Source organism: Ruditapes philippinarum, unplaced genomic scaffold, assembly GCF_026571515.1.
Source record: "Ruditapes philippinarum isolate M1 unplaced genomic scaffold, ASM2657151v2 ctg711_1_1_1_1, whole genome shotgun sequence".
In the NCBI taxonomy this organism is placed as follows: domain Eukaryota; kingdom Metazoa; phylum Mollusca; class Bivalvia; order Venerida; family Veneridae; genus Ruditapes; species Ruditapes philippinarum.
The window spans coordinates 12,060-39,364 of record NW_026856903.1 but is presented as its reverse complement, the minus strand read 5'-3'; the positions used below and the strand labels follow the sequence as shown (position 1 = coordinate 39,364).

At 34.6% G+C, this 27,305-nt stretch overlaps 2 protein-coding genes and 1 long non-coding RNA gene across 6 annotated transcripts in view; 2 read left to right on the top strand and 1 right to left on the bottom strand.

The window, feature by feature from the left end:
• Window positions 1-6,795, bottom strand: part of LOC132748094 (acylamino-acid-releasing enzyme-like) — a 42,925-nt gene extending 36,130 nt beyond the window's left edge. For 2 of the 3 annotated variants that reach the window (XM_060737641.1, XM_060737640.1), the window contains exons 1-4: window positions 6,615-6,795; window positions 5,925-6,157; window positions 3,677-3,767; window positions 2,811-2,889 (exon numbers count right to left, since the gene is read on the bottom strand). In XM_060737641.1, the coding sequence (XP_060593624.1) occupies window positions 2,811-2,889; window positions 3,677-3,767; window positions 5,925-6,157 (403 nt within the window). In that variant the 5' untranslated portion in view covers window positions 6,615-6,795. The remainder of the gene's footprint in view (window positions 1-2,810; window positions 2,890-3,676; window positions 3,768-5,924; window positions 6,158-6,614) is intronic. The other variant, XM_060737639.1, reaches the window with a different exon arrangement.
• A 1,760-nt stretch (window positions 6,796-8,555) lies between these two features.
• Window positions 8,556-17,571, top strand: LOC132748092 (serine-repeat antigen protein 6-like). 2 transcript variants are annotated; one of them, XM_060737637.1, is made up of 5 exons: window positions 8,556-8,645; window positions 13,620-13,670; window positions 14,408-14,533; window positions 15,247-15,469; window positions 16,618-17,570. In XM_060737637.1, the coding sequence occupies exons 1-5, from the start codon at window positions 8,602-8,604 to the stop codon at window positions 17,257-17,259; spliced, it is 1,086 nt and encodes a 361-aa protein (XP_060593620.1). In that variant the 5' UTR covers window positions 8,556-8,601; the 3' UTR covers window positions 17,260-17,570. The 2 variants fall into 2 exon arrangements, with proteins under 2 accessions (XP_060593620.1, XP_060593621.1); XM_060737638.1 differs by lacking the exon at window positions 13,620-13,670 and having other exon boundaries at window positions 8,559-8,645; window positions 16,618-17,571.
• Window positions 17,572-23,618: 6,047 nt separating this feature from the next.
• On the top strand, window positions 23,619-27,305 carry LOC132748088 (uncharacterized). Its single transcript, XR_009628206.1, has 3 exons — window positions 23,619-23,756; window positions 24,285-24,381; window positions 26,930-27,305. It is a non-coding gene; the product is annotated as an uncharacterized LOC132748088 (long non-coding RNA).

The window sequence follows — 27,305 nt, the reverse complement described above, 5'->3', positions numbered from 1 at the left end:
CTCTCTTCTGTTGCCTTACCAACTTTAACCCTTAAACCATTACCCTGCTGGAGCCTCCAGTAACTAGCCTCTCAATACAGTCTGACCAGGCTCTCTACTGTTGCCTTACCAACTTTAACCCTTTCCCTGCTGGAGCCTCCAGTAACTTGCCACTCAATACTGTCTGACCAGGCTCTCTACTGTTGCCTTACCAACTTTAACCCTTAAACCATTACCCTGCTGGAGCCTCCAGTAACTAGCCTCTCAATACAGTCTGACCAGGCTCACTACTGTTGCCTTACCAACTTTAACCCTTCAACCCTTACCCTGCTTGGGCCTCCAGTAACTTGCCACTCAATACTGTCTGACCAGGCTCTCTACTGTTGCCTTACCAACTTTAACCCTTAAACCATTACCCTGCTGGAGCCTCCAGTAACTAGCCTCTCAATACAGTCTGACCAGGCTCTCTACTGTTGCCTTACCAACTTTAACCCTTTCCCTGCTGGAGCCTCCAGTAACTTGCCACTCAATACTGTCTGACCAGGCTCTCTACTGTTGCCTTACCAACTTTAACCCTTAAACCATTACCCTGCTGGAGCCTCCAGTAACTAGCCTCTCAATACAGTCTGACCAGGCTCAACTACTGTTGCCTTACCAACTTTAACCCTTCAACCCTTACCTGCTTGGGCCTCCAGTAACTTGCCACTCAATACTGTCTGACCAGGCTCTCTACTGTTGCCTTACCAACTTTAACCCTTAAACCATTACCCTGCTGGAGCCTCCAGTAACTAGCCTCTCAATACAGTCTGACCAGGCTCTCTACTGTTGCCTAACCAACTTTAACCCCTTCAACCATTACCCTGCTGGAGCCTCCAGTAACTAGCCTCTCAATACAGTCTGACCAGGCTCTCTAGTGTTGCCTAACCAACTTTAACCTTTCAACCATTACCCTGCTTGAGCCTCCAGTAACTAGCCTCTCAATACAGTCTGATTAGGCTCTCTAGTGTTGCCTTACCAACTTTACCAACTTTAACCCTTCAAACATTACCCTGCTTGGGTCTCCAGAAACTAGCTTCTCAATACAGTCTGACCAGACTCTCTAGCGTTGCCTAACCAACTTTAACCCTTCAACCATTACCCTGCTGGAGCCCAGTAACTAGCCTCTCAATACTGTCTGACCAGGCTCTCTACTGTTGCCTTACCAACTTTTACCCTTCAACCCTTACCCTGCTGGAGCCTCCAGTAACTAGCCTCTCAATACAGTCTGACCAGGCTCTCTACTGTTGCCTTACCAACTTTTACCCTTCAACCATTACCCTGCTGGAGCCTCCAGTAACTTGCCACTCAATACTGTCTGACCAGGCTCTCTACTGTTGCCTTTACCAACTTTTACCCTTCAACCATTACCCTGCTGGAGCCTCCAGTAACTAACCTCTCAATACAGTCTGACCAGGCTCTCTACTGTTGCCTTACCAACTTTTTACCCTTCAACCATTACCCTGCTGGAGCCTCCAGTAACTAGCCTCTCAATACAGTCTGACCAGGCTCTCTACTGTTGCCTTACCAACTTTTACCCTTCAACCATTACCCTGCTGGAGCCTCCTGTAACTAGCCTCTCAATACTGTCTGACCAGGCTCTCTACTGTTGCCTTACCAACTTTTACCCTTCAACCATTACCCTGCTGGAGCCTCCAGTAACTTAGCCTCTCAATACTGTCTGACCAGGCTCTCTACTGTTGCCTTACCAACTTTGACCCTTCAACCATTACCCTGCTGGAGCCTCCAGTAACTAGCCTCTCAATACTGTCTGACCAGGCTCTCTACTGTTGCCTTACCAACTTTGACCCTTCAACCATTACCCTGCTGGAGACTCCAGTAACTAGCCTCTCAATACTGTCTGACCAGGCTCTCTACTGTTGCCTTACCAACTTTGACCCTTCAACCATTACCCTGCTGGAGACTCCAGTAACTAGCCTCTCAATACTGTCTGACCAGGCTCTCTACTGTTGCCTTACCAACTTTAACCCTTCAACTATTACCCTGCTGGAGACTCCAGTAACTTGCCACTCAATACAATCTGACCAGGCTCTCTAGCATTGCCTAACCAACTTTAAATTCTCATCTTTATATACTAAAACTTTTATTATGGACTCTTCCAAAAAATGGACCTAGATAATATATTTCAGATTTTCATTTTGTTAAGGTTGTAAATGCTAGCACTGTAAATGGCTTGCCTATTAGTCAGCAATGACATATTTACAATGAACTTTATCAGTATGAGAGCTGTGACCTAGTTGTTAAAGTGTGTGTCTCTACATGAGTCATGAGAATATTTCCCAAAACAATATCAGTACTTATTTGTTCCAGGAAGTACACTTGAAATTGCTACAATGTATATCTAATAGTTAAAAAAGCTAAGTTTTCCATTAAACTTAAATAAATATATTTAAACTAACTCTTTTAAAGAGCCTGTATGTTGTTATTGAGGTTGTTACCACACTTAAGTGAAATTTTATATATGAATATAATTATGCTGATAAAACAATTTTTAAATATCAAAGAATATGTAAAATATGTACTGCAAATATTTGTGAACATTATATGTAATAATCAAAATATACGCATTGACATAGACTTTATAGAAAATAAATTTCTAATTACGTCCTTTTATTTCCATGAAATGTTAAATTCCATAATATCTTTATAAAATAATACTTTCTGGAACTTACAATATTGATAAATCTTAAGTTGAGCATCACATTTATGATATAAAACCATAAAAAAATTGTGTTACAGGACCTTTAAATTCAGCACATATTTATATCACTTACCATCATTATCGTAAATTTTTCCAGTTTTCTCTGAGGCCGAGACATCGAAACATTCAAGCTTGATACTATCACTCCAGATCTGAAATATAACTGAAGTTAAGATCTACAGAGTCAACAAACATAATGTTATAGTATTATAATACAGCATGTTTGTAACGTTGCTTCTCATTGGATAATCGTGACGTTTATATAGTTTTATATACACGGATGTTGTCGATTCATGAAGAAATCTTACTTTTTTCTCTAAAAAATGATGCTTGCTGTATTATAAATTTGTTATAAAGATTGTTGATAGGTAAAACGGCGGTGTATAAGCAGCTGTTTGCAATATAACCCTCGTCTAGTGGCTCTGGTTATATTTACAAATAGCTGTTTATATGGTCATATAACCTGTCAACAATCTTTATTAGTAATAATATACATGTATCTATAATTTATAACAACTGTTACAACAATATAATCAAAAAAATTGTATTCTGATGTCATTCTGATACTTCTTCAGAAATTTTGTAAATTTGTCAATCGAGAAAAATCCTGAAAAGGAAAATGTACTGCCACTTATATTGCGATTTACAGTAATGACTGTACTCACTTATAGTACTTGAAACTGGTAAAACACTTCTTTTAACAATAAACAAGTGTTAAAACAGATGATACAATGTATAGTAACATTACCGTGTAAAGTATTAGAAAATACATGTACATGCAAACCATGCAGGCATTAATTATTATAGAGAACAATTCAATTATTTTATAATATAAAATTTAAATGTGTTTTTAAATGAATATTTATGTATATATTGCAGAGCTTGCTGTAATTTCCTTAAAATGCTATCACTACTTTAGACAGTAATCTAAGCACTGACCTCTAAATAATGTTTTTCTTCCTTCTTTTTGTCCAGTACTTTCCTAACAATGGCCTTGTACTTTCCTGACCTTGATGGTATGTTCCACAGTCTAAAATATAAATATATACAAGTGTATACTCACTTTGCTAGGCGACAAAATAAATATAAATCTTAATATGTTTGTATTGTGAGAATCATTGGACCCTGGCAAATTTTGCAACAGTAGCCATGATGAAAATGCCATTCTTAAAATATGTACTATATAATGTCATACTGTCTTGCATATAAGGCTTTACTTGCATTAGCCTTTACTGGAATAAGGCTTTACTTGCACAATACTTCTTTGGCATAAGGCTTTACTGGCATATTGGCTTTACTGACATATTGGTTTTACTGACATATTGGCTTTACTGGCATATTGGCTTTACTGACATATTGGCTTTACTGGCATATTGGCTTTACTGGCATATTGGCTTTACTGGCATATTGGCTTTACTGACATATTGGCTTTACTGACATATTGGCTTTACTGACATATTGGCTTTACTGACATATTGGCTTTACTGGCATATTGGCTTTACTGGCATTTTGGCTTTACTGACATATTGGCTTTACTGACATATTTGCTTTACTGGCATATTAGGTTTACTGACATACCGGGTATTTGCTTTACTGACATATCTTCTTTACTGACATATTGGCTTTTCTGGCACATTAGCTTTACTGGCATTTTAGCTTTACTGGCATAAGGCTTTACTAGCATATTGGCTTTACTGGCATATTTGCTCTACTGATATGAGGCATTACTGGAATATGACTTTATTGGTGTAAGATTTTACCGGCATATCCTTTCGACGGCCATCTGCTATACCCGTAGGATGGCCAAAGCGTAAGAAAACGTATCGAATTTTTACATTTCTGAAAGCCAGTCTTATTTTACGACAGACGTCCATAGCGTAGTTAAACGTATCAAAAATATACCTTTCTAGAAACCGTAGTGTAAATCAGCGTAAAACTTGAATTTTGTGTCATGCAAACCCGTAAAAACCTCGTTTTCGTACATTCTGGTTTTTAAATGTGTTTATGAAAAATCAAAATATTACGCTATGGCTGTTCAACTGGATACGATAAACAACAAAGCCATACCGTATAACACTGTTAATATTACGTTCAACTGCAATAAACAGACTCACAATCCTCGTTTTTCAAAACAAGTTCTGAACGTTTTAAAACGGTAAATTTTACGTTATTTACCGATATAGCCCAGTTGAGAAAAACGTCCACAACGTTTTAAAAAGTAATTATTGAAAATCAATGAAAATCAATTTTTTTCAGGAAGGGTGATTGATACTATGCTTTTCAACGTGAATTTAGTAAGTTCAACTTATTTTTGTTTCAAATAAGAGAACTGCTTACAGAAACTCTGTTTGATGTATGAATAAATGCATTTTAAAATACTATACCATTTAGAAGATTTTCTTTATTTAACTTTGATATCGATTTGATTACCTCATTAATCAAATAGTGTACTGTATATATAAACATTTACTATATCTGTCAATGAAGGGCACTATACAATTAACAAATTTGGTGTTTTTATTTGAACAACATTTAACAGAATGAAATAAATGAAAGGTAAACTTCAAGAATTTAGTCATTTAAAACTAAATTTTGTTGGCCTTCCTACGACAAACAGTAGTGGCTTTCAGGAAGCTAAAATTTTATACCGGTTTATTACGTTATAGCCTTCTTATGACTATTATAAGCGCCCAGCTTTTGAGAAGTCGATTTTTCGGTACGTTTTATTACGCTATGGCCGTCGAAAGGATATTGGCTTTACTGGCATAGGGCTTCACTTGAATAGTGGCTTAACTGGCATAAGGCTTTACTAGCATATTGGCTTGACTGGAATATGACTTTATTGGTGTAAGGCTTTAACAGCATATTAACTTTACTGGCATAAGGCTTTTCTAAAGACTATCAAAATTCATCATTCAAAATGAATACTTGTAAATAGAAAAATGAAAGACATAGTCAACATAGATACTGAACAAACTATGAGCAAAATGTTTCAAATTTCTTTTTTAATCCCACTTTGAAAATGTATTTGTACATTTTGCTATGATTTGATAATACTATAGCGCATAGGTTATGTTATATAAGAAATTTTCTGTAGTATAATATAATAAACTTTCATGATTTTTAATATTTACATGTATTTTCAATCAATATTTTTAAAAACATACAAAAAATAAGTATTACATACTCATTATTCAATTCTTGTGGGCTGGATCTGTACAACACCCTACATTTCTTGTCTACTTGTATGTCAACACAATATGTTTTGGAAAACTTGATTTTCTCTGCCCGATCAAGGTCCCTTTGAGACTGAACAGTGTTAACAATAACTGGCCCTGCTCTGTTACCTCTGCCAATCACAGCACTATTTGTTTCTGAATATTTTATCAGCTCTTTATATAATTTGACTGCTTTTTCCATCTGAAAACATATAAACTAACAATAATACATACATACATGTTTCAAGATAACATTGATTCAAGTTGTACTTGGTTGAATGTTTGCAAACTTACCTGTCTTTGTAGTTTCACTTCAAAACTATGCACATGCGCTTAGATAATGAACATTAAAATGCACGAAAAAGATGTTATTTTACTAATAATTCGATTTCTATCAAATTCACTAAGATTTTACATAAAATAACTATTTAAAGACATTGATTTATAGCATAATAGTGTCGAGTTAATTAAAAGTTGGGGACGAGTTGACCATATTAGGGACAACTTGACTCTTTGAGGACGAGTTGACTCTTTGAGAACAAGTTTACCAAAATTAGAGGACGAGGACGAGTTGACCATGGACGAGTTGACCACGGGACGAGTTGACCGGATAATTTGTATTGAATGATAAATACAAAAAATGAGGAGTTTGTCATTACCTTCAATTATAAGAAATATCAAAATTACACTAATTTATTTGTCTAGCTGCAGCGAATTTTTCATTCAATTTATTATTTTTAAAGGAAATAGTGAAATTAAAACTTTAATTTTCGCTTCGTGGGGTTGTTGATGTACTATTCTCCGATCCGGTCGCTTCTGGTCTCCGGTCTCTCCCGGTCTATTTTGACCGGAATTTACGAGAGACCGGCGAAAAGTATCACATTTAATGGCCCGGTCAGTGCCGAAATTATTTTTTTTTGTACATTAGGAAGGCAATATTTTAATATCACTTTACTTTGGAAAACCGTCTATTATTCAGATGAGTAAATTGATCAAGTGTTTGAATTTATTTTTATCAACATTGTGCATACATTGGTAAGTGTGCTGTTATTTTGTAAATGCTCACTACTAAACACTAGGGGAATTCTTTTTGAAAGACCGGCTGCAAACACTAACCTATATAATATAGAATACAAAAGGTACCATATACAGCACTAGAAAGTCAAGGAAATAACACCTTTTTCAACCTCACATTTCAAAATTTCTCAGTCTATGGGAGGGGACACCCCTCCCAGGCCCACCCCAATTACACATATTTTCTTAATTCCATATCATCTTATATTTACAAAATCATTAGTGTACACATATATAAGCAGAGTACATCGCCACTCATAGGATGAGCTATAAAACCAACAATTACATTTTGAGGTGATGCTTGCTCAATATTCAAAAAAAGCCCATTTTTGTCTGTAGCATTATTTTTGTCAAAATCTTCCACCCATATGTCAGCCCCCCCCCCCCCCCCCCAGGAAACCATGTTCTGTATCCGCCCCTGGTTTTTGTGTAATTGTCAATGAAATTGTACTTAAGTTATAAATGATTGGTGATATTTCATGCCGATTTTGCAAAAAATATTCAACAGTCATCTTTTTTTAAAATTATAACATGTTAATTCATAGTTATAATTGTTAGTTTTTTTATGTTCATCAATGTAATCTCGTGATTATCAATGGCAATGGGCAATGATTTATAATCTTTTTGTGTAACGCATGATCAGCACCACACTTGTTTATTGTCCTTATTATTAGCGAAGTCCCCATTATTAAATATTTTGAGGTATCTGTTCACACATAGTAAAATTATGAGACTGATTAAATTACCATGTTGAGCAAAATTGTTTTATTATACAGTAATTGTAATATCTGTTTTAATATGTCTTTTTCTTCATCTTTTATGATTTTTTTTTCACATTTTGTATTTTTTATGCTTTTTTAATACTGGGTTATTACGTTTATTACTATTTTTTATTATACATGTATCAATTTTAAAAATTCAATTGTCATATTGACCGACGATAATGATCCTAAAATTAACTGGAAAAAGTCAGTAAATTATGATTAATCTTCCAATATATAATATTCATTATTCTAAAACCATTTATTTTACTTAAAAAAAAAACCGATCAATTAAAAGTTCAGAAAATGTAATTTGTAGCTTAGAATATCTCTTTTCTAGAAGTGAATAACAAGTTAAATAAAATGTTTCAACGTTGATTGTCTCATAAATAATACCATAAAAATGTACCTTTATATACAATAATTGTATGTATTTATTGTTTTTATCAGACATAAATAATATGAAAAGCGTTTTAGAGTTGAAAGTTTTTGTAAAATAATAATTAAAATAAATACATAAATTTGAGAGATGATCTGTCTCAATTAATTATTGTAACCAAACTAAGTGACAAACATTCAATTTTGAAAGAACAAAAACTGATTTGTTACGATTTCAAATAAAATATCTACTTCAAAACCGGGAGAAACCGGACAATATATGGCCTATTCGCCGGTCTCTAGAAAATTCCGGTCAAAATAGACCGGGAGAGACCGGGAATTACTCGATATGAGAATCCCTTATTGTTATTGTTGTTGTTGTTTGTATTTTCCGCTTCCGCTTTCGTTTTGATTTTTAGCAAAAAAATTAAAAATGAGCTACCGACCAAAAGTTGCTGATCCAACAGAATTACAATGGTTTGTACAGTCTATTAATAGTGATAGATCATATTTTTAAGGACTTGAAAAATTATGTGTTATATAAACATGAAAAAGTGGAAATAATACTCACAAAAGTGACAGTAACCAATTATTTTTCTTTCTGTTTATACATAGGGCGATAATTTGAAGGATCACATTTATCACCCTTGCTTTTGTACAAAGCTTTAACATTAGCTTCTTTCCAAGCATCTGGTAAATCACCATTCTTAAAGGTTTTATTCATTATCCTACATAAAGGATCACATAAAACAGCTGCAGATTCTCGTAATAAATAAGGATGAAGACCGTCATTGCCCATGGATTTGGAGACATTAAGATGACGAAGTCTTTGAAAAACAGTGTCTTTATCAACTACAAGTTCAGAAATAGGACTACCATGATACTTCAAGTCAAAATTTGGTAAGTTACCTCCTGGCTCATTAATGAATACAGACATAAAGAAATCATTCAAAAGTTCAGCTTTACCTAGGTAATGATTTTGTGAAAAATAACCTAGGTAAAGCTGAACTTTTGAATGATTTCTTTATGTCTGTATTCATTAATGAGCCAGGAGGTAACTTACCAAATTTTGACTTGAAGTATCATGGTAGTCCTATTTCTGAACTTGTAGTTGATAAAGACACTGTTTTTCAAAGACTTCGTCATCTTAATGTCTCCAAATCCATGGGCAATGACGGTCTTCATCCTTATTTATTACGAGAATCTGCAGCTGTTTTATGTGATCCTTTATGTAGGATAATGAATAAAACCTTTAAGAATGGTGATTTACCAGATGCTTGGAAAGAAGCTAATGTTAAAGCTTTGTACAAAAGCAAGGGTGATAAATGTGATCCTTCAAATTATCGCCCTATCTCTCTAACTTCAATAAACATGTAAAATGTGTGAAAAAAACTGTTCGTGACACCCTAATGCAACACATGAATATAAATAACCTTTTCTCGGATGACCAATTTGGCTTCAGAAACAAAAGGAATTGTATTCTTCAACTTCTGACTGTTTTAGAAGATTGGACTAAAGCTTTTGATGACAGTTGTCAAGTAGACTCAATTTTTTTGGACATTAAAAAAGCTTTTTGATACTATACCTCACAAATCGTTTACTTTTGAAGTTAAAGAACTATGGTATTGACAATCCCATAACTGAATTGGATACAAAATTTTTTCTCACTAATAGGAGACAAAGGGTTTGTGTTGAAGATAGTTTTTCTACTTGGTCTAATATCACGTCAGGAGTTCCGCAAGGTTCGGTCCTTGGTCCAGTTTTATTTATCATTTACATAAATGATTTGCCTGAAGTTGTTCAGTCTACATGTAAATTATTTGCTGATGATAGCAAATTATACAGGAAGATTTATTCTCAAAACGATCAGTTGTTACTTCAACAAGACTTACTACGTTTATGTGACTGGTCAGAGGACTGGCTGCTTCAATTTTCCATTCCTAAATGTAAATCAATGCAGATTGGTAACGTCAAGCTTCCATATATCTACGAAATGAAAAGACTCTAATAGTCAAAATATCTCTTTACCTAAAGTTGATAGTGAGAAGGATCTCGGCATCACATTCCAAGATAATCTTAAATTTGATCAACATGTCTTAAATACTGTAAACCGTACAAAGAAATTAACGGGTTTAATAAAGAGAAGTTTTTCCTGCATGACAATACCTATGTTTGACTGTTTACAAAAGTCTGATAAGATCAATTGTTGACTATGGATCTTCTGTTTATTTTCCATCTACAAAGAAAAACATTCAATTGATTGAAAATATTCAAAGAAGGGCAACTAGAATTATTCCATCATTGAAAGGTTTGTCCTATGAACAAAGACTTGTTAGGCTTAATTTGCCAACACTTTTATATCGTAGACAACGATTTGACCTCATTCAAATTTATAAAATAATTAATGGGTTTGATAATGTTGACCCGGATAAATTTTTTGTGTTCAATGATAACTGTACACGTGGACATATATTCCAACTTTTAAACCAAGTGTGAATAAAACACTAAGGAAAAATTCATTTCCCTATTAGATGCATTGACCAGTGGAATAACCTAGATGAAAAACATTGTTCTCAGTGAAAGTGTTTTGACATTTAAAACTTTACTCGACCGGAGCTGGCAAAGTCAAAGATTTAATACAAGTGACATTTACTGAAGTTAACTTGATAATACTGTATAGGAGGAGCTTACAAGCCATCTTGGCTTAAATGCTCAGAAGAAGGAGAAGGTAAAGGTAAGGTAAAGGTAAATGTTGTATACATCTACATTATTGCTTCAAAATCGTAATCGATTACACTAAGCATGTGCATTGTCTGGGGATAGCTGTTAAAACAAATATGTTAAGTGCAAATTGATAGACACAAGGTTAAAGCAAGTTAAAAAGAACTACAACTTGACTGATAAAAGCTTGTCCTCCCAATAACTTAAGACACCTTTGACTCACAGTCTTAATATTTGGCATGCAAGTTAGTCATGATTACTAGATGACCCCTATTGATTTTGAGGTCACCAGGTCCCGTCAAGGTCACAGGGATCAAAGGTCAAGGACACAGGCCTTGACTGAAAAGCTTGTCCGCCTAATTACTTAAGAATCCTTTGACCCACAGTCTTCATATTTGGCATGGAGGTTAGTCATGATTAGTAGATGACCCTTAATTATTTTAAGGCCAAAGGTCTGGCTACATCCTGGATTTGATCCCAGGGTCTAAACCAGGAGTATATATAAGGTTCATTCCGTTTTCTTTAGTGTATTATATACAAGTTTTAGACCTGAAAAATACATAGGGGTCTAATCCAGCAGATTGCCAAAGGTCTAGGTCACAGGGGCCTTGACTAATAAAAGCTTGTCCTCCCAATTACCTAAGAATCCTTTGACCCACAGTTTTGATATTTGGCATGGAGGTTAGTCATGTCCATTTGTGACCCATGTTGATTTTGAGGTCACTTGGTCAAAGGTCAAGGTCACTGGTGCCTTAACTTCAAAAAGCTTGTCCGCTCAATTACCTAAGAATGCTTTGGTCAACAGACTTCATATTTGGTATGAGGTTGATTATGACTAGTAGATGGCCTCTATTGATTTTGAGGTCCAAAGGTCAAGGTGAGAAGGGCCCTGGCTAAAGAAAGCTTATGCGCCCAATAACTTAAGAATCCTTTGATCCACAGTCTTTATATTCGGCATGGAGGTTGATCATGCATGACCATTGAGTGACCCCTACAGATTTTTAAGTCAATGGGTCAAAGGTCAAGGTCACAGGGGCCTTGAGTACAAAAATCTTTTCCGCTCAATTGCATAAGAATGCTTTGGTCAACAGTCTTCATATTTAGTACTGAGGATGGTTATGACTATTAGATGACCCCTATTGATGTTTAGGTGACTGTCAAAGGCCAAGGTCATAGGGGCTTTTATTACAGTAAGCTTTTCTTCTCAAATGCTTAAGAATGCCTCTCCACAGTGTATTTTCACATTTGAAGCATAAAATTATTTTCTCATATATTCATCATAAAACACCTCCAGGCAAAGCTGCATGAATGGGGAGTGGGGGGGGGGAGACGGGTATTGATGTCATTCAGTGACAGTTTCAGTTTTGAGGTCAGTAGGTCAAAGGTAAAGGTCTTTTTGATCTTTGCCACTAAAAACATGTAGAATACATAACTTAGCAATGCACTGGCTTACTTCCCTCAGATTTGTCTGGGAGGTTGTCCTTGAGCTCTAAATGACCACTGTTTTCTGACAAAGTGGATAGGGGGGATATTCACGCCATGAAAGTGGCAGTTCTAGTTTTAACTCCCATAAATGGTAATATTATTCTAATGTCTATTTCAAGAATGTTGACGTTGAAACTTTGGGCATCAAGAGTGCAATACACGTACCTGACTTCATATACCAGATATAATCAGTTGCAGAGTAAACAATAGAATATCCAAAACTTCAGCATTTGCTGCTCAAATATTGTATATCATGTTAAAAATAAAACATTAAAACACCCAAGATTTTATCTGAATTAAATCATGCCATGTACACATTTGTCTGGACATGTTACTGTAGTGTGGACAATTTAGGTAATTTTTATACCCTCAACGACAGGCCTCAGATATACATGTTTGTGTCAATATAAAGACATTAAAGCAGCACGCCTCCAGATTCATCCTAATTTTCATGAAAATTTTGAAAATGTATTTAAAGGTAAAATATTGTGAAATGAACAAAGAAAGTACTTGACACATTACAATCAGCACTTAAAATCAACGTAAATTACCAAAAAGAGGTCAAAATATGCATAAATAGCCCCTACTGCGTTAGTAACGCAGTAGAAATATGGTGATAAATACTACAAAATACAGTCATTAATTGCACATAAGATATAAATTATCACTTGAATCTTTAATTTGTTCACCTTTCTCAAAGTTTTAGTATGGTTTTTCCAAGTTTAACTTTCTTGAAATATTTTGGGTCATCTGGAGGCATGCAGCTTTAAAGACAAGGTCAGAACAAGAAGTAGTGTATTTGTCCGATAGTCTAAAGTGCTGTTTAAGTTTGTGTTGGGGCCATAATTTCTGCATGCATTCAGGGATTTCAAAATTAATTGTTACACTTGATCGCTATATGAAGATGGTCTTTGGCATATAAGTTTTTAGTCTGTAGATCAAGAGTTAAGTTTCATTAAAGTCTTTAGTCTGTAGCCGGTAGGGTCTGTTACTTCTATATAAGGTGAACATGATGGTATTTGTAAAAAAAAAATCTGTACAAATAATGTAAGACCATGTTCATACCTTCAAGGTCAAGGTTATACTTTCAGCTCAAATGTCAAAAGGTATTTGTCCCCTTTCTTATACTTTAAAAATAGTATGTAGTCACCCTGATTTACTCTAAAACCTATGCCAGCATACATAGATCTAATGCATTATTTTATATGTGATATACAATTTATTATACATCTTTTTATATTTCAGGCCTGTTGTTGATAGTGACAAAGAGGAGACAGTGTTAAATGTTTTAGAAAAGTGAGGTTTTTTTTATTATATTTTAGACACTTTTTTAAAATTACAACCTTGTATGACTTGGGTCAAATGCAAGTCTGAATTATTAACCTATAATTTTTTAGTAAAAACAGTCATTTTTTAAGTGGAAGAAATATATAAATCCGTTTCTGTATTTAATACTTTGAATTTATTGACTGGCCTGTGTAATACATCAAGCATGCATTATTGTATGTTACCCAAACCTGTCAGACATTGTGGGAGAAACCAAAGTATATTATATTTTGTTAGCTCATCTGTGCACAAATTTAGACCTTTAAGAGTCATTAACATTGTTTGCCATTAGATGTCATAGACTCATAGGCATTGTGTCCCCTGTATGCTTAGGAATTAGTGTTTTATATTTGAAACTTGTTTCAAATATTGGGAGGGCTACAACAAAAGGTCCTGTATGGGTGTTGCATGCTCCTCACAAAGTCTTTTAATACTTCATGTAAAAAAAACTATGTCCCGGTATCTTATGAAAGATTGATGTTCTTATACAGCTGCCTAAGATAATTCATGGATTGAATGTCACCATACAGTGTCAGTATTACTTTATCCACTACAAGTAAAAAAATACCCCATCTGATACAACAGTTTTATAACCTTTCTTTGTGGCCAAGATCATGATGATATTACTTGACATTGTTATTCCGAATTTGTCAAAATAAAAGATGAATAATGGATGATGTTAAAAGATTATTTTTTTTCACTTGCAGTGTGTTTACAAAGTACAAGTCATGCTTAAGGACAATACAGAAACCTCCGAAATGGAAGAAGAAAGGTGTGGGGGATACAGGGGATTGTTTGTCAAAAGAGGAAGAAAAACAAAAGAAAGATTTCAAGTATGTTGTCTGAGCTTTATCACTTAATTTTTATACCATCAATATAATTGCCGTAAATTTTTATAACTAAATCAACTGGAATTTTTCAGTGGATTTCTTTGTGTTAGTACGGCCAGACTTAACTTCAACAAAATAATACTTGAATAAATCATTAAATGATTTAACAGATACATTATTTTTGTTTTTATTATTTTTTAATATATGTTTACATTTTTTGTAACTGATATGGGTATTTTGATAATGTAAGACTTGAGGGTTGCACTTAATTAAATGAACCTTATAGGATGAGATGTATGATAAAAAATAGCAGACTGTAGCTTGCCACAGACAAGAACAGATGTTTGTTTTATACAAATTAGTTTACTCTTAAGTTACCCATTGTTGCTGAAGGGTTTCCTCTAGGGGTGATGGCATCAGAATTGCAGCCACTGTTTATCCCTGAGTAATCCTAAAAGGCAACTTAATGTGTTTAGAATTACTGAAGTATATACAATCTCTTAGCTCCAGCAGATGAGGTGGTTTTGATCCCTGGTGTTGCTTTAAATTAGTAACACCTGAAGTTAGCCAAAGTCATCTTTCGTGTTTCGGCTCCATATTACCTTAATAATGCTGGTGCGCCATAAAACTAAACAAAACAAACCTTCCTAGTAAATTAAGGGAAAAGACTGCACATGTGCATTATAGGATAAAACATAAAATATTGTAATTTTCAGGTGTACATTTGTAATGGGTGTACAGACAGTTATGAGAAATCTGGAGAAAGACAATTTGTCTATGGTGTTGCTATGGAAAGATATGCAACCTGCTGTGCTAAGGAAAGCTCTTTGCCACCTGCTTAATGAGCATGGTTGCCCAGCAATGTGTGTGTCAGATCTGCTGGTACCTATACAAAAGTCCTGGCCTGGCCTCACTTCAGCTACCAGTCTTGGTGTTCTGGTAAATAGAAAAATTTCCTCTTGTATTAATGTTGTAATGACAAAACCTGTTTGTGTCATAAAACACTGAAAAAAGGCAGGTAAAAAGGAATTCATGCACTTTATGAAGTACCCAGACATAAGTAGTATCTAGTACATGTTCATTAGAATCATTACTAAATCAAAAGTGCCTTAATAACAATTTATCTGCTTATGTATAATATTTTTGAGATAAATGTTCCATTTGATGTTGGTACAGGCTATTGACTTGTGTGCAAAATTTCACTTCATTAATTGGCATTTCTTTATCAATTTTTCCTGTTTGTGAATAATGGTAAGATATAAAAAAGTACTTTTCACTCAACTCCTGCTAAAATTAACAAAAGATATGATTTTCAGTACATTTCCGATTATATTTCTGAATTATCTTGTGCTGTTTCAAGTGCCTCAGCTGAATTATGAAAGAAATTCACATTTTATGTTTTTAGGTTTTTGGACCTCAGTGGTGTCCTTTCAGATCTCTTTAATGTGAAACTGCATTGCCCATTTAATGTGAAACTGCATTGCCCAGAGATTAGATATTTGGCATGTAGTATAATAGTATTGCATAGTGGACCTTATTTACAAAAGTGAAATAAGTCATGCCACTAACTGAATCAAAATTGGCCCCACCTTATTTTTCGTAGATTTGTTCAGTAAAATATACAATGTATTTAAAAATAATTCTCCATTACACAATGCCCAGAGCTTAGATATTTTGCTTATAGCATAATTTTGTTATCCTATACAATTGTATGTTATATAAATCATGCCCCTGAAGTGAAGATTGCTTATCCATCCCCTGTAGTGCTTCTTAGCTTGATGTACACTAATATAGGAAGACATAAGTCTTGTATGGAACCATAATTAATATAGCTTAGATTAGCTACAAATGGTTTAAAATTGACACATTATGGTTCAAAATAGACATCTTATGTGACCTTATTACGGATTTTTGCATTGAAGAATGAGAACTTTTCTTGCAATGAATCTCGGGTGAGATGTCAAGGGCTATCATGACCCTCTTGTTTGTTTGTTTACTAAATGTACTTTTGTAGGTTTAGCAACGAAAATGTCGTATTTATGAAGCAAAGATGAATTTCAACATTATTATGTATGTTTTACTTGCAGAAAACTGAAGTGCCCAATGATTTCCATGAGCTCATTGAAATAGTTAGAAAACATGCACCACCACTGACAAAACTACAGGGGAAGCAAGACAAAGCTGTGAACAAACCATTGATACAACCTACAAATATAGCAAATAGCAGAAAAATTAATGATAAAGATTTAGGAACTGAAATGAAACTAGATACTGTGTTTGTACATACTGAAAATGAAAAATCTGGCAGTAATTTGGAACACCTATCTGTTGGCGCGGCCAAGTTCTACATATACAAACCTGAAACAAAGGAAAGAAAATCTTTCTGCGGACAAGATTTTATAGCGTTTGATGATAGGGCAGAGGGTAAAAGTCCAAGTGTTGAAACATTAAAAGGTGTAAGAATGCAAACAAAACGTATGTACATTCCAAGTGAAAATCAAATTAACTTTGGAATAAGGCCAACCCTTGTAGATTCTGACAAAGACAAAAACATGGATAAGGAAAATATTACTGATAAAAGTGATGTAAGAAAGGAAGACTTTAAAACAAATGATAGGAAGAGGAAAGCATCAGAAAATGATAACGAGACAAATAGAAAATATAAAAAAATAAATGTAAAGAAATTTCAGAAAAATACACAGAAAAAGAAGAAAAGTAAGAAAAAATAAGAAAAAAACATCAACATAACATTGGCAAACACTGTATTGTCGGCTACTGAGTTTTAGTACCTTGAAACTAAAATGTCTTTAAATGTGTTATGTTGTAAACTTCTTGCTCAGACTCTGTTATGTTACTGCTACAAGCAATTATGTGTTGATACATGCCATGTGCTTAGAGGAACATAAATATTGAATAAATAATGTGTCTGTGTTGATAATAAATATAATATGTCTTGTGATAGAAAATAAAAAAGAAAAAAATGAACCGCTTCAAGACAAAACCAACATAGTGTGTTTGCGACCAGCATGGATCCAGACCAGCCGGCTCATCCGCGCAGGCTGGTCTGGATCCATGCTAGTCGCAAACGCACTATGTTGGTTTTGTCGTGACGTGGCTCAAACGATAATAATAACATGATAAACTGTATGAGTATCTACATTTTAAAAAGAATATTTTTGTTTTTTCATGTCTAAAACTTTATGTGTAATTGTATATCCATCAATGAGAAGATGCTGCTACACATATTAAACAAATTTTTTAAAGCTGAATTTGTGTAAATTATTAAATAAAGCTTGATTCAAAATTGGTTCTGCAATCTGGCAATAAATTTCATTTGAAAAGTCTCAATAATAAGAAACCATGTATTTTAAAGAATGTGACTTTTGGTGCGCACAGTGCATCCCGTGATATAGAAAGGCTCCAATGTCTTCCTTTTTCATGTTTGCTGGTTTCCCCAAATGTGGAACAACTGATTTATAGTCTAAATTGAAACAGCATCCTCAGTGTCGTGGCTACACGCAAAAGAAATAAATTTTTTCAACAAAAGTAATATGGTGAGTAATGTGTTCAATGAGAAATGAATAAAGAATCCCGAAAGAACGCAAAAACCCCAACTAAATTGAAAATGTTGAAGGCTCGGTTTGATTGAGCTACTGAACTACAAAAAATGGCTATCACCGTGGTTTTTGTCTGCTTGACTGCATTCCCTGAGGTGAGAACTTGACTTTGTTTTCCGTTTAGAACTACAAAAAGGCCTCTTACCGTGGTTTTTGTCTGCTTGAACGCTTTCGCTGAGGTGAGAACTTTGCTTGGTTTTCAATTTAGAAAAACTAGAAAGGCCTATCACCGTTGGTTTGATAAGCTTAACTGTATTCCATTAGGCGAAAACTTGACTTGGTTTTCCATTTAGAACTACTGAAAAGGCCTATTTCCGTGGGTTTGATCAGCTTGATTGTATTCGCTGGGACAAAAAACTGGACTTGCTTTTCCGTTGACAACAACTAAAAAAGCCTATCATCTTGGCTTTGATCAGCTTGACCGTATTCCCTGAGGCAAGAACTTAACTTCGTTCTCCATTTAGAACAACTAAAACGACCTTTCACCGTGGGTATGGTCAGCTTATTATATTCCCTGAGGCTAGAACTTGACTTGTGTTTCCGTTTACAACAACTTAAAAGGCCTATCACCTTAAGTTTGATCAGCCTGATTGTATTCCTTGAGGCTAACCTTGACTTGGTTCTCCATTTATAAGTACTTAAAAGGCCTATCATCGTGGGTTTAATCAGGTTGTCTGTATTCCCTGAGGCGAGAACTGGACTTGGTTTCCTGTTTATCTAAAGAGCTACTACAAAGGCCTATCACCTTGGGTTTGATAAGCTTGACTGTATTCGCCGATGCTAGAACTTGACTTGATTTTCTGTTTAGAATATCACCGTGGGTTTGATCAGCTCAGCTTGACTGTCTTTCCTGAGGCGAGAACTTGACTTAGTTTGCAGTTTAAAACTACTTGATATATCAATCACCGTGGATATGGTCAGTGTAAGTGTTCTGCCTTAGGATAGAATTACACTTGGTTTTCAGTTTAGAACTAGAAAAAAGGACTATCACCATGGGTATTGTCAGCTTGTCTTTATTGCCTAAACCTTGAAAAGAACTTTGTTTCCGTTAAAAATTACTAAAAGGAGTATCACCGTGGGTTTGGTCAGCTTGACTGTATTCCCTAAGGCTAGAACCTGACTTGTTATTCCGTTCAGTACTACAAAAAAGGTCAAACACCGTGGATAAGGTCAGTGCGAGTATATTCATTGAGGATAGAACTGGACTTGGTTTTCCGTTAAGAACTACAAAAAGGTTTATCACCGTGGGTTTGGTCAGATTGACAGTATTCTTTGAGGATACAAACCGGATTTGGTTTTCAGTTTAGAACTAGAAAAAAGGACTATCACAGTGGATATGGTCAGCTTGACTGTATTCCGTAAGGCTGGAAATGAACTTGGTTTTCCGTTTAAAATTACAAAAAAAGCTTATCACCGTGGGTTTGGTCAACTTGACTGTATTCCCTGAGGCTTGCATCGGACTTTGTTTTCCGTTAAGAACTAAAAAAGAGGACTATCACCGTGGGTTTGGTCAGCATGACTGTACTCCTTGAGGCTGGAACCTGACTTGGTATTCCGTTTATATTTACAAAAAGGTCAAACACCGTGGATTAAGCTCAGTGTGAGTGTACTCCCTGAGGATAGAACTGGACTTTCCTTTTCCGTTAAGAGCTACAAAAAAGGTCTATATCCGTGTGTATGGTCAGCTAGAGTGTATTCCATGAGGCTAGAAATGAACTTGGTTTTCCGTTTTAAATTACTAAAAAGGCTTATCACCGTGTGTTTGGTCAGATTCCCTGAGGCAAAAACGGACATTGTTTTCCGTTTAGAACTACAAAAGAGGCCTATCACCGTGGGTTTGGTCAGCTTGACTGTATTTCCTGAGGCTATATAGAACCGGACTTTGTTTTCCGTTTAGAACTACAAAAGAGGCCTATTACCGTGGTATTTCCTGAGGCTAGAACTTGATATGGTATTCCGTTTAGATCTACTAAAAAGGTCAGTAGATTTTGCCAGTGTGAGTGTACTATATGAGGATAGAACTGGACTTGGTTTTCCGTTAATAAACTAGAAAAAAGGACTTTCACCATGTGTATGGTCAGCTTGACAGTATTCCCTGTGGCTAGAACAGGACTTTGTTTTCCGTTTAGAACTACAAAAGAGGCCGTATGTTAGTGTGGGTCAGTGTGCGCGTACTCCCTGAGAATAGAACCGGATTCGGTTTTCAGATTAGAAATAGAAAAAAGACTATCACCTTGGGTATGGTCAGCTTGACTTGGTTTTCCGTTTAGAACTACGAAAAAGACCTGTCTCCGTCGTTTTTTCCAGATTGACTGTATTCCTTGTTGGTTGAATTTGACTTCATGTTCCGTTTAAAACTATAAAAAGGTCTGATTTTCGTTTATATTTCCCATAAAGGCCTATCACCGTGGGTTTGGTCAGCCTGAGACTAGAACCTGACTTGGTTTTCCGTTTAGAACTACGTAAACGGCCTATCACCGTGTTTTTTTTTTATCAGCTTGACTGCAGTCCGTGAGGCTAGAACTGGACTTGGTTTTCCATAATGACCTATCAACGTGGATTAAGTCAGCTTGACTGTATTCCCTGAAGCTAGAACTGGACTTTGTTTTCCGCTAAGAATGGCAAAAAGGTATATCCCGTGGGTATGGTCAGATGGACTGTATTCCCTGAGGCAAGAACAGATCTTGGTTTTCCGTTTAGAACTACGAAAAAGACCTATCATTGTGAGTTTTGTCAGCTTTCATGTATCCCCTGATGATAGAACTGGACTTTTGTTCCTTTTAGAACTTAAAACAGGCCTATAACATGTTGAATGCATTCTCTGAAGCTAGAGTTGTTTTCTCGTTTAAAACTAAAATAAAGGCCTGTAATCGTGAATTTTTTTCAGCTTGACTGTATTCCCTGATGGTTGAACTGGACTTTGCGTTCCGTTTAATAATATACAAAAAAGCCTATTTCCGTGGGATTGGTCAGCTTGATTGTATTCCCTGAGTCTAAAACCGGACTTTGTTTTTCGTTTAGATTTCCCAAAACCGTAGGTTTGGTCAGCCTGACTTTATTCGGACTTGGTTTTCTGTTTAGTGCAACGGATCACAGGAACTTGAAATTCTATCAAATAACCAATATTAATTATAATATCCAAATATACCCCCTATATACTATAAAAAAACTTTATAGTATATAGGGGGTATATTTGGATATTATAATTAATATTGGTTATTTGATAGAATTTCAAGTTCCTGTGAACGGATACATCTTTTTCACAGAAATATTATTGCTCATTAATGTACCGGTAACATACATTGTATTGCTGACAGAAGAAGCTATAAGCGCATATTTCAATAACTTACTTGTATTGTATTTCCATTCATGAGTCATGAACATTTGTGTAGTTAATCTGGATTTGGTTTTTCTTCATGGTGCTTGTTCTTGAAATATGGAGTATCCCGCTGTATATGTACGTAAACGTTGATGACTTTTCATTTAAAGAAGATAAACTCCAAATTCCAATTCAATTTCCATTGTTCAAGGATAATCATATCGTTTAGGATTTAAAGAAACTTAATTTGGACGTTCGACTTAAAGCATTTGGAGACAGGTATAAATTCGTGTTCTTTCATAAGTGCAACAAATTACTTGAATGTCTAAGAAACTCTTATAGTAGTTTAACGGTTTTGACGTGTAAGCTAGTATGCATTTTCAAGATTTCCTAAAGATATTCTGTGTCAAAAGCATTGTTTAAACAAGGATTATTTACAGTATTACAAGGTGGATCACAAATGACCTTCATTCCTCATTAAACACAATTAAGCAGGATATAGATTATGTCCTTGAGGTGATTGCTTATATATGATAGAGCACAATAATGTGTTCCATGGGTCTGTAGTTTACTGGACAACGTCAGGTCATGTTTTTTTTTACAAAACACATCCGCAACATCTGCTGTATTTGATAACAGGCGGCCTTATCATAATAAATATTCGAAAAAGTTGACATTCATGACAGATCTTCAACATATATACTGTATATATGAAGAGTGTTTGAATATGTAATTGCCACTTGTGCTATGTGAATTTTTTTAGTGTAATAGTATAAGTAGGCTTTTTGCGGATAAATTGGTCTCTGTGGTTACATAGACTACAATTGGTATCATAAGTTTATATTTTTCATGGGAAAATCAAAGGCTTAGACGCGGTTTGGAGGTAAATCAGACTGGTTAAAAATTGTGGCTTTTGCTGTGACTTAACTGTGAATAAGAAATTAATAAATGTTGGAATATTTATCAAATCCTTCTTGCATCAGTTTTTGAATTGCTTTAAATATATTAAGTTTGAATCATTTACTTTAGTATTCAGAGAATGTCTTTTGCCGTTGACCAAATAGGAGATTATCCCTTAAAAATGGCATTTTAGTTTGAGAGGTTTGTCTGATTCTTACACATATATGCATCTCACACTTATCAATGACTTAAGCTGATCTGTTGGTATCCCAATCCATTTTGGGACGTTTGTTTGAAACTGTTTTAAGAAGTTTCAGGTTACACTTTAAGAATATTCCTCATTTGAGGTCCCATAAAACTGTTGAAAGAGCTGTCATCTAAACCGTTTATTTTTTTCAAAATTGTAAGTTTTGAAATTTATTCTATGAAAGTATGATGTTTTAAACCTTTATGACGACATAAACTTATAGATATTTACACATAAGAGTATGTATGTTCTTTAATTGTCTGAAGAATTACATCGAGACAATTGTTTTTAAATAGCCTCGTTGTTCCTTTTTGTTAAACTTTATATTGTATACATTTCTCGAAACATAATTTTAATATATTCTCAAAATACCCTGTTAAAGTTTTCTCAAAAACTAGTCAATACATATCAAATCTTATACTTTAAATTGTTTTCGTTCGCCACTTACATACAGTGAAAAGAGTTATATATTAAAAGTGGCATGCCTCCAGAGACCGTATTCACAACGCTCCTTAGTTTCTAAGGGAAAATTTTCCTTATCTTTCCTTTTCATATTTTGATATATTTGGTAATTAACTTGGATTGAACAGTGGCCTTTCCTATGTGTATATTACTTTCTTTGTTTGTATGACAATATTTTATTTTGTCTATACATTTTCAAACTTTTCATGAAAATTAACATGGATCCTGAGGCAGGCTACTTGATACATGTAATTTGTCGTTAAGTGCAGTAAACAACTTATTTAAAAAAAACTCGAAGGCATTATCACTAAAACAAATTATGTTAAAACATAAGTAATAGTGGAGGAGATGATATCAACTGTTATACGTAAAATAGAAATTGCGCATTGAAAATGAGATATGTATTTTTTTTTCTTCAAAAATGTTCATTTGAACCAAATCACACTGTCGCTATCAATAACAACATTGCATCTAAACAATTAACTATACCATCCCTTGTTTTTACAAATACACAATAAAGTGTTATTGCAATATCATCTGCGCATGACAAAAATTACTACAATTACAATCCTTTGAATGACATACATTTTAAAGCAGGTGACACACAATCAAGCATAAGGAAACTTCTGCAAGGCGTATTAACGAAGATAAAGCGGATAAATTATTCTTCAACAAATTCAGGTAGATTTTCATTTTGTAGTTTCTATATATTTCTTCATTCACTTATATCTTCAAAGACACGAAGTTCATTCTCTTTTATCAAACCGATTTCCTCTAACAATAAAAGTATACTTATAATTCTTGCCAAATATTTTTTTAATGCGGAAGCTATCCAGTTGGCATACGGAAGGTCGGTGGTTCTACACATATGTCTACTTGGTCTAGCATTTATTCACGAAGATGCAACTGAGGTCGTCCACTAGTAAAGCTGAAAAAGCTCTATATAAGCGTTACAGTGTGGGCATCTAACGGTTTTCTTGCTATCGCAGTAAGAACATTGGTAGTTTCCAGCTTTTGTAGGATATAGAATTTATTACCGAGCTCTGCAAATCTTTAATGTTTCAGCTGCAGGATTCCTGAAAAACAGAAATCTAGATTTCTTATGTCAAACCGCAAGGTGTGAGTTCAGAACGTATTAAGGTAGTCATATTAAGGCAGTCGGAAGATTAGAGCTTAACAATAAACTAACAAATATAATTCATATTTCAGACTAGAAATAACAGTCAGGAAAATATTTACATCATGTGGAAGACACTTGTTATTGTAGCATATCTACTGATAATCAACGCTACATCAGCCAGCGCAGGTAAGTATTTTTTCTTCAAAAGAATGTCAGGTACTGCTCACTGTCAAGTATAAGCGATTCAATGAGGGACATTAGTGAATAACCTCCCCTGAGTACTCCCTATAAATAGATAGGTCCTAAGCTATTGGAATACTCGGACTTTATCGCCATTTCTTTGTAGCAAACTAAATTAATAAGTGATAAAAAACAGACCTGGGGAATTACAGACCTGTTTCAGTGTTTATGATCGGCTAAAAATAATTTTAGCAAACAAAATATACTATAATTTGTATGAGTTTCAATCTGGGTCTTTTCAGATACATGTTTAATCCGTCTGTCTGATTATTAGATAAAGGTTATTGTATGGTTTGCATGGTTCCATTAGATTTGCAGAAAGCTACTGTACGTTACTGTATACCACACTTTACATTTAGAGAAATTAAAAATGTTGAGTTTGAGTCAAGATGTTGCCAGATGGTTCCATTCATGTTTATGAGGTTTATAACAATGTACTGATATCTCTGGCATTCATCATTATATGCTGGTGTAACATGTGGTGTATCCAAAGGCTCCATACTTTGTCCTCTGTTCTTTTAAATTGATATAAATAACATGGGTGGTGTTGTTCAAAACAAAAATTTACTGCAGTCTGATGATGCTGCTATTTTAGTAACTGCAAAATGATAAATTGAGTGTTTGCTAACCAAAGACTTAGAATAAGTTAGGAACTGGTTAGTTGATAATGAATTATCGTTACATCTAGGAATCAAAGCACAGAAGGCGCTGAATTTGTGTGGGTCTCAGAATGTCAGAAAGCTGAAGGTTGTAAGACTATAAACCAATTTGTCTTTGAATAGTGCCATCAATGCTATTTCCAGTGTTATAACTGTAGTAAATTGGCTATAAGACTAATTACAATACTGATATTCAATAATTATTCAATGTTTATTTGGCTTAAAGATCCTGTAACACAATTTGTTTTTGAAAATAAGCACATCAGGGTCTGAAATTTCGTTACCATTATTTGTTTGGTCTGACGACCCAAACAAATAAAAACAAAATCAATTCTATTTGGCTCACAGTTAAGGTTATAAAGGGCCTCGAATCTAATCTTACTACGAGTTTTATTTATAATGGTACTTCTAGTATGTACACTTAGTCGGTCAAATATTTACAAGCCACTTCAGACTGTTGAGGCTATCGTATCACCAGTCTTAACAAATGCGAGACTTAGAACCAGGAGTGTTTTTTTTTATTTTTATATACTAAAAAAATGTTAGTAATGTCTTTCATCAAATGGAATTTTTACGATGCCTGTTTTTTTTCCCAGTGCTATGACTTTTTCAGAATCTAAAATACAGTCTCCAGGTTACTCAGACTAATCGTGTATGTTGTAATTGAGGTTGTATACCACACTTATGTGAACTCTTATATATGTTTATAATTATGCTTACAAAACAATATTCAAACATCGAAGAATATGTAAAATATGTACTGCAAATATTTGTGTACATTATGATTAAAGCGACACGCTTCAAGATTTATGCTATTTTTCATGAAAATTTTGAAAATGTGTTTAAAGGTATTATTTACTGAAATAACCAAAAGGAAGCAATAAACACATTATCAATGGTACTTACAACCCACGTTAATTACTAAAAAGGGACAAAATATGCAAAAAGTAGCCCTTACTGCGTTTGTTTTGTTTGTTTGTTTTGGGTTTTACGTCTAGGTCATATCGCGACGTACCAGCTTTACTGGCGGAGGAAGACCTCAGGTGCCCTTCCGTGTATTATTTAAGGCACGAACGGGCACCTGAGTAGAACCACCGACGTTCCGTAAGCTAGCTGGATAGCTTCCTCACATGAAAGAATTTAAAGTCCCTTTCGGGATTCGAACCCACAGCGGTGAGGGTCAAGTGGTTTGAAGTCAACGACTACTGCGTTAGTAACGCAGTAGAAATATAGTAATAAATACAGATAAATCGGTCATTAATCGCACATAACATGTCAATTATTACTAGAATTTTGAATGTTTATACTTTTCCTAAAATCTTAGTACATTTCTCTCAGGTTTGATTGTATCGAAATATTTTTGCACATCTGGAGGCATGCAGCTTAAAATGTAATCATAGTAATATATGCATTCACTTCTTACTGACAAATTTGACTTAGACTTTATAGAAAATAAATTTCTAATTACCTCCCTTTATTTACATGAAATGTTAAATCCGACAATATCTTTATATGTAATGCTTTTGAAACTTACAATATTGATAAATTTTAATTTGAGCATCATATTTATGATATAAAACCATAAAATATTGTATTAAAGGATCTTTAATGAAATAAGATATATCTGGTTTATTAGTGCCCTGTTTATTTCTGAGTTTGCAAAAAACACATAAATACAAAATTGGCGCTTTCAACCGATTTCACACAAACAAAACAATCTATACATGATTTATGTATTTAAAAATTGCTTGAAATATTAATATTTTTGTTGTTTTTGTGTGTGTGTGTCTTGACGATAGTAAATCGCTTTAATCAGTCTTTTATTGCATCTGTAGCAGTGTGTGGCAACAGATGGTACGATATCAATGTCAAAACCTGCTGTGCTGGTGTGCTAAATAATGGGGCAAGAAAATTATGTTGCGGGACCAAAGCTTATTCTGATAGTTTACAAACGTGTTGTGCTGGTGTGCTAAATAATGGGGCAAGAAAATTATGTTGCGGGACCAAAGCTTATTCTGATAATTTCCAAACGTGTTGTGCTGGTGTGCTAAATAATGGGGCAAGAAAATTATGTTGCGGGACCAAAGCTTATTCCGATAATTTCCAAACGTGTTGTGCTGGTGTGCTAAATAATGGGGCAAGAAAATTATGTTGCGGGACCAAAGCTTATTCTGATAGTTTACAAACGTGTTGTGCTGGTGTGCTAAATAA

Excerpts from the sequence above, each read along its gene's own strand:
- LOC132748092 (XM_060737637.1), top strand. The coding sequence starts at position 8,602 with ATGAGCTACCGACCAAAAGTTGCTGATCCAACAGAATTACAATG. Across the intron at positions 8,646-13,619 it reads GATCCAACAGAATTACAATG|GCCTGTTGTTGATAGTGACA; the intron begins GTTTGTACAGTC and ends TTTATATTTCAG. Across the intron at positions 14,534-15,246 it reads AAACAAAAGAAAGATTTCAA|GTGTACATTTGTAATGGGTG; the intron begins GTATGTTGTCTG and ends TGTAATTTTCAG.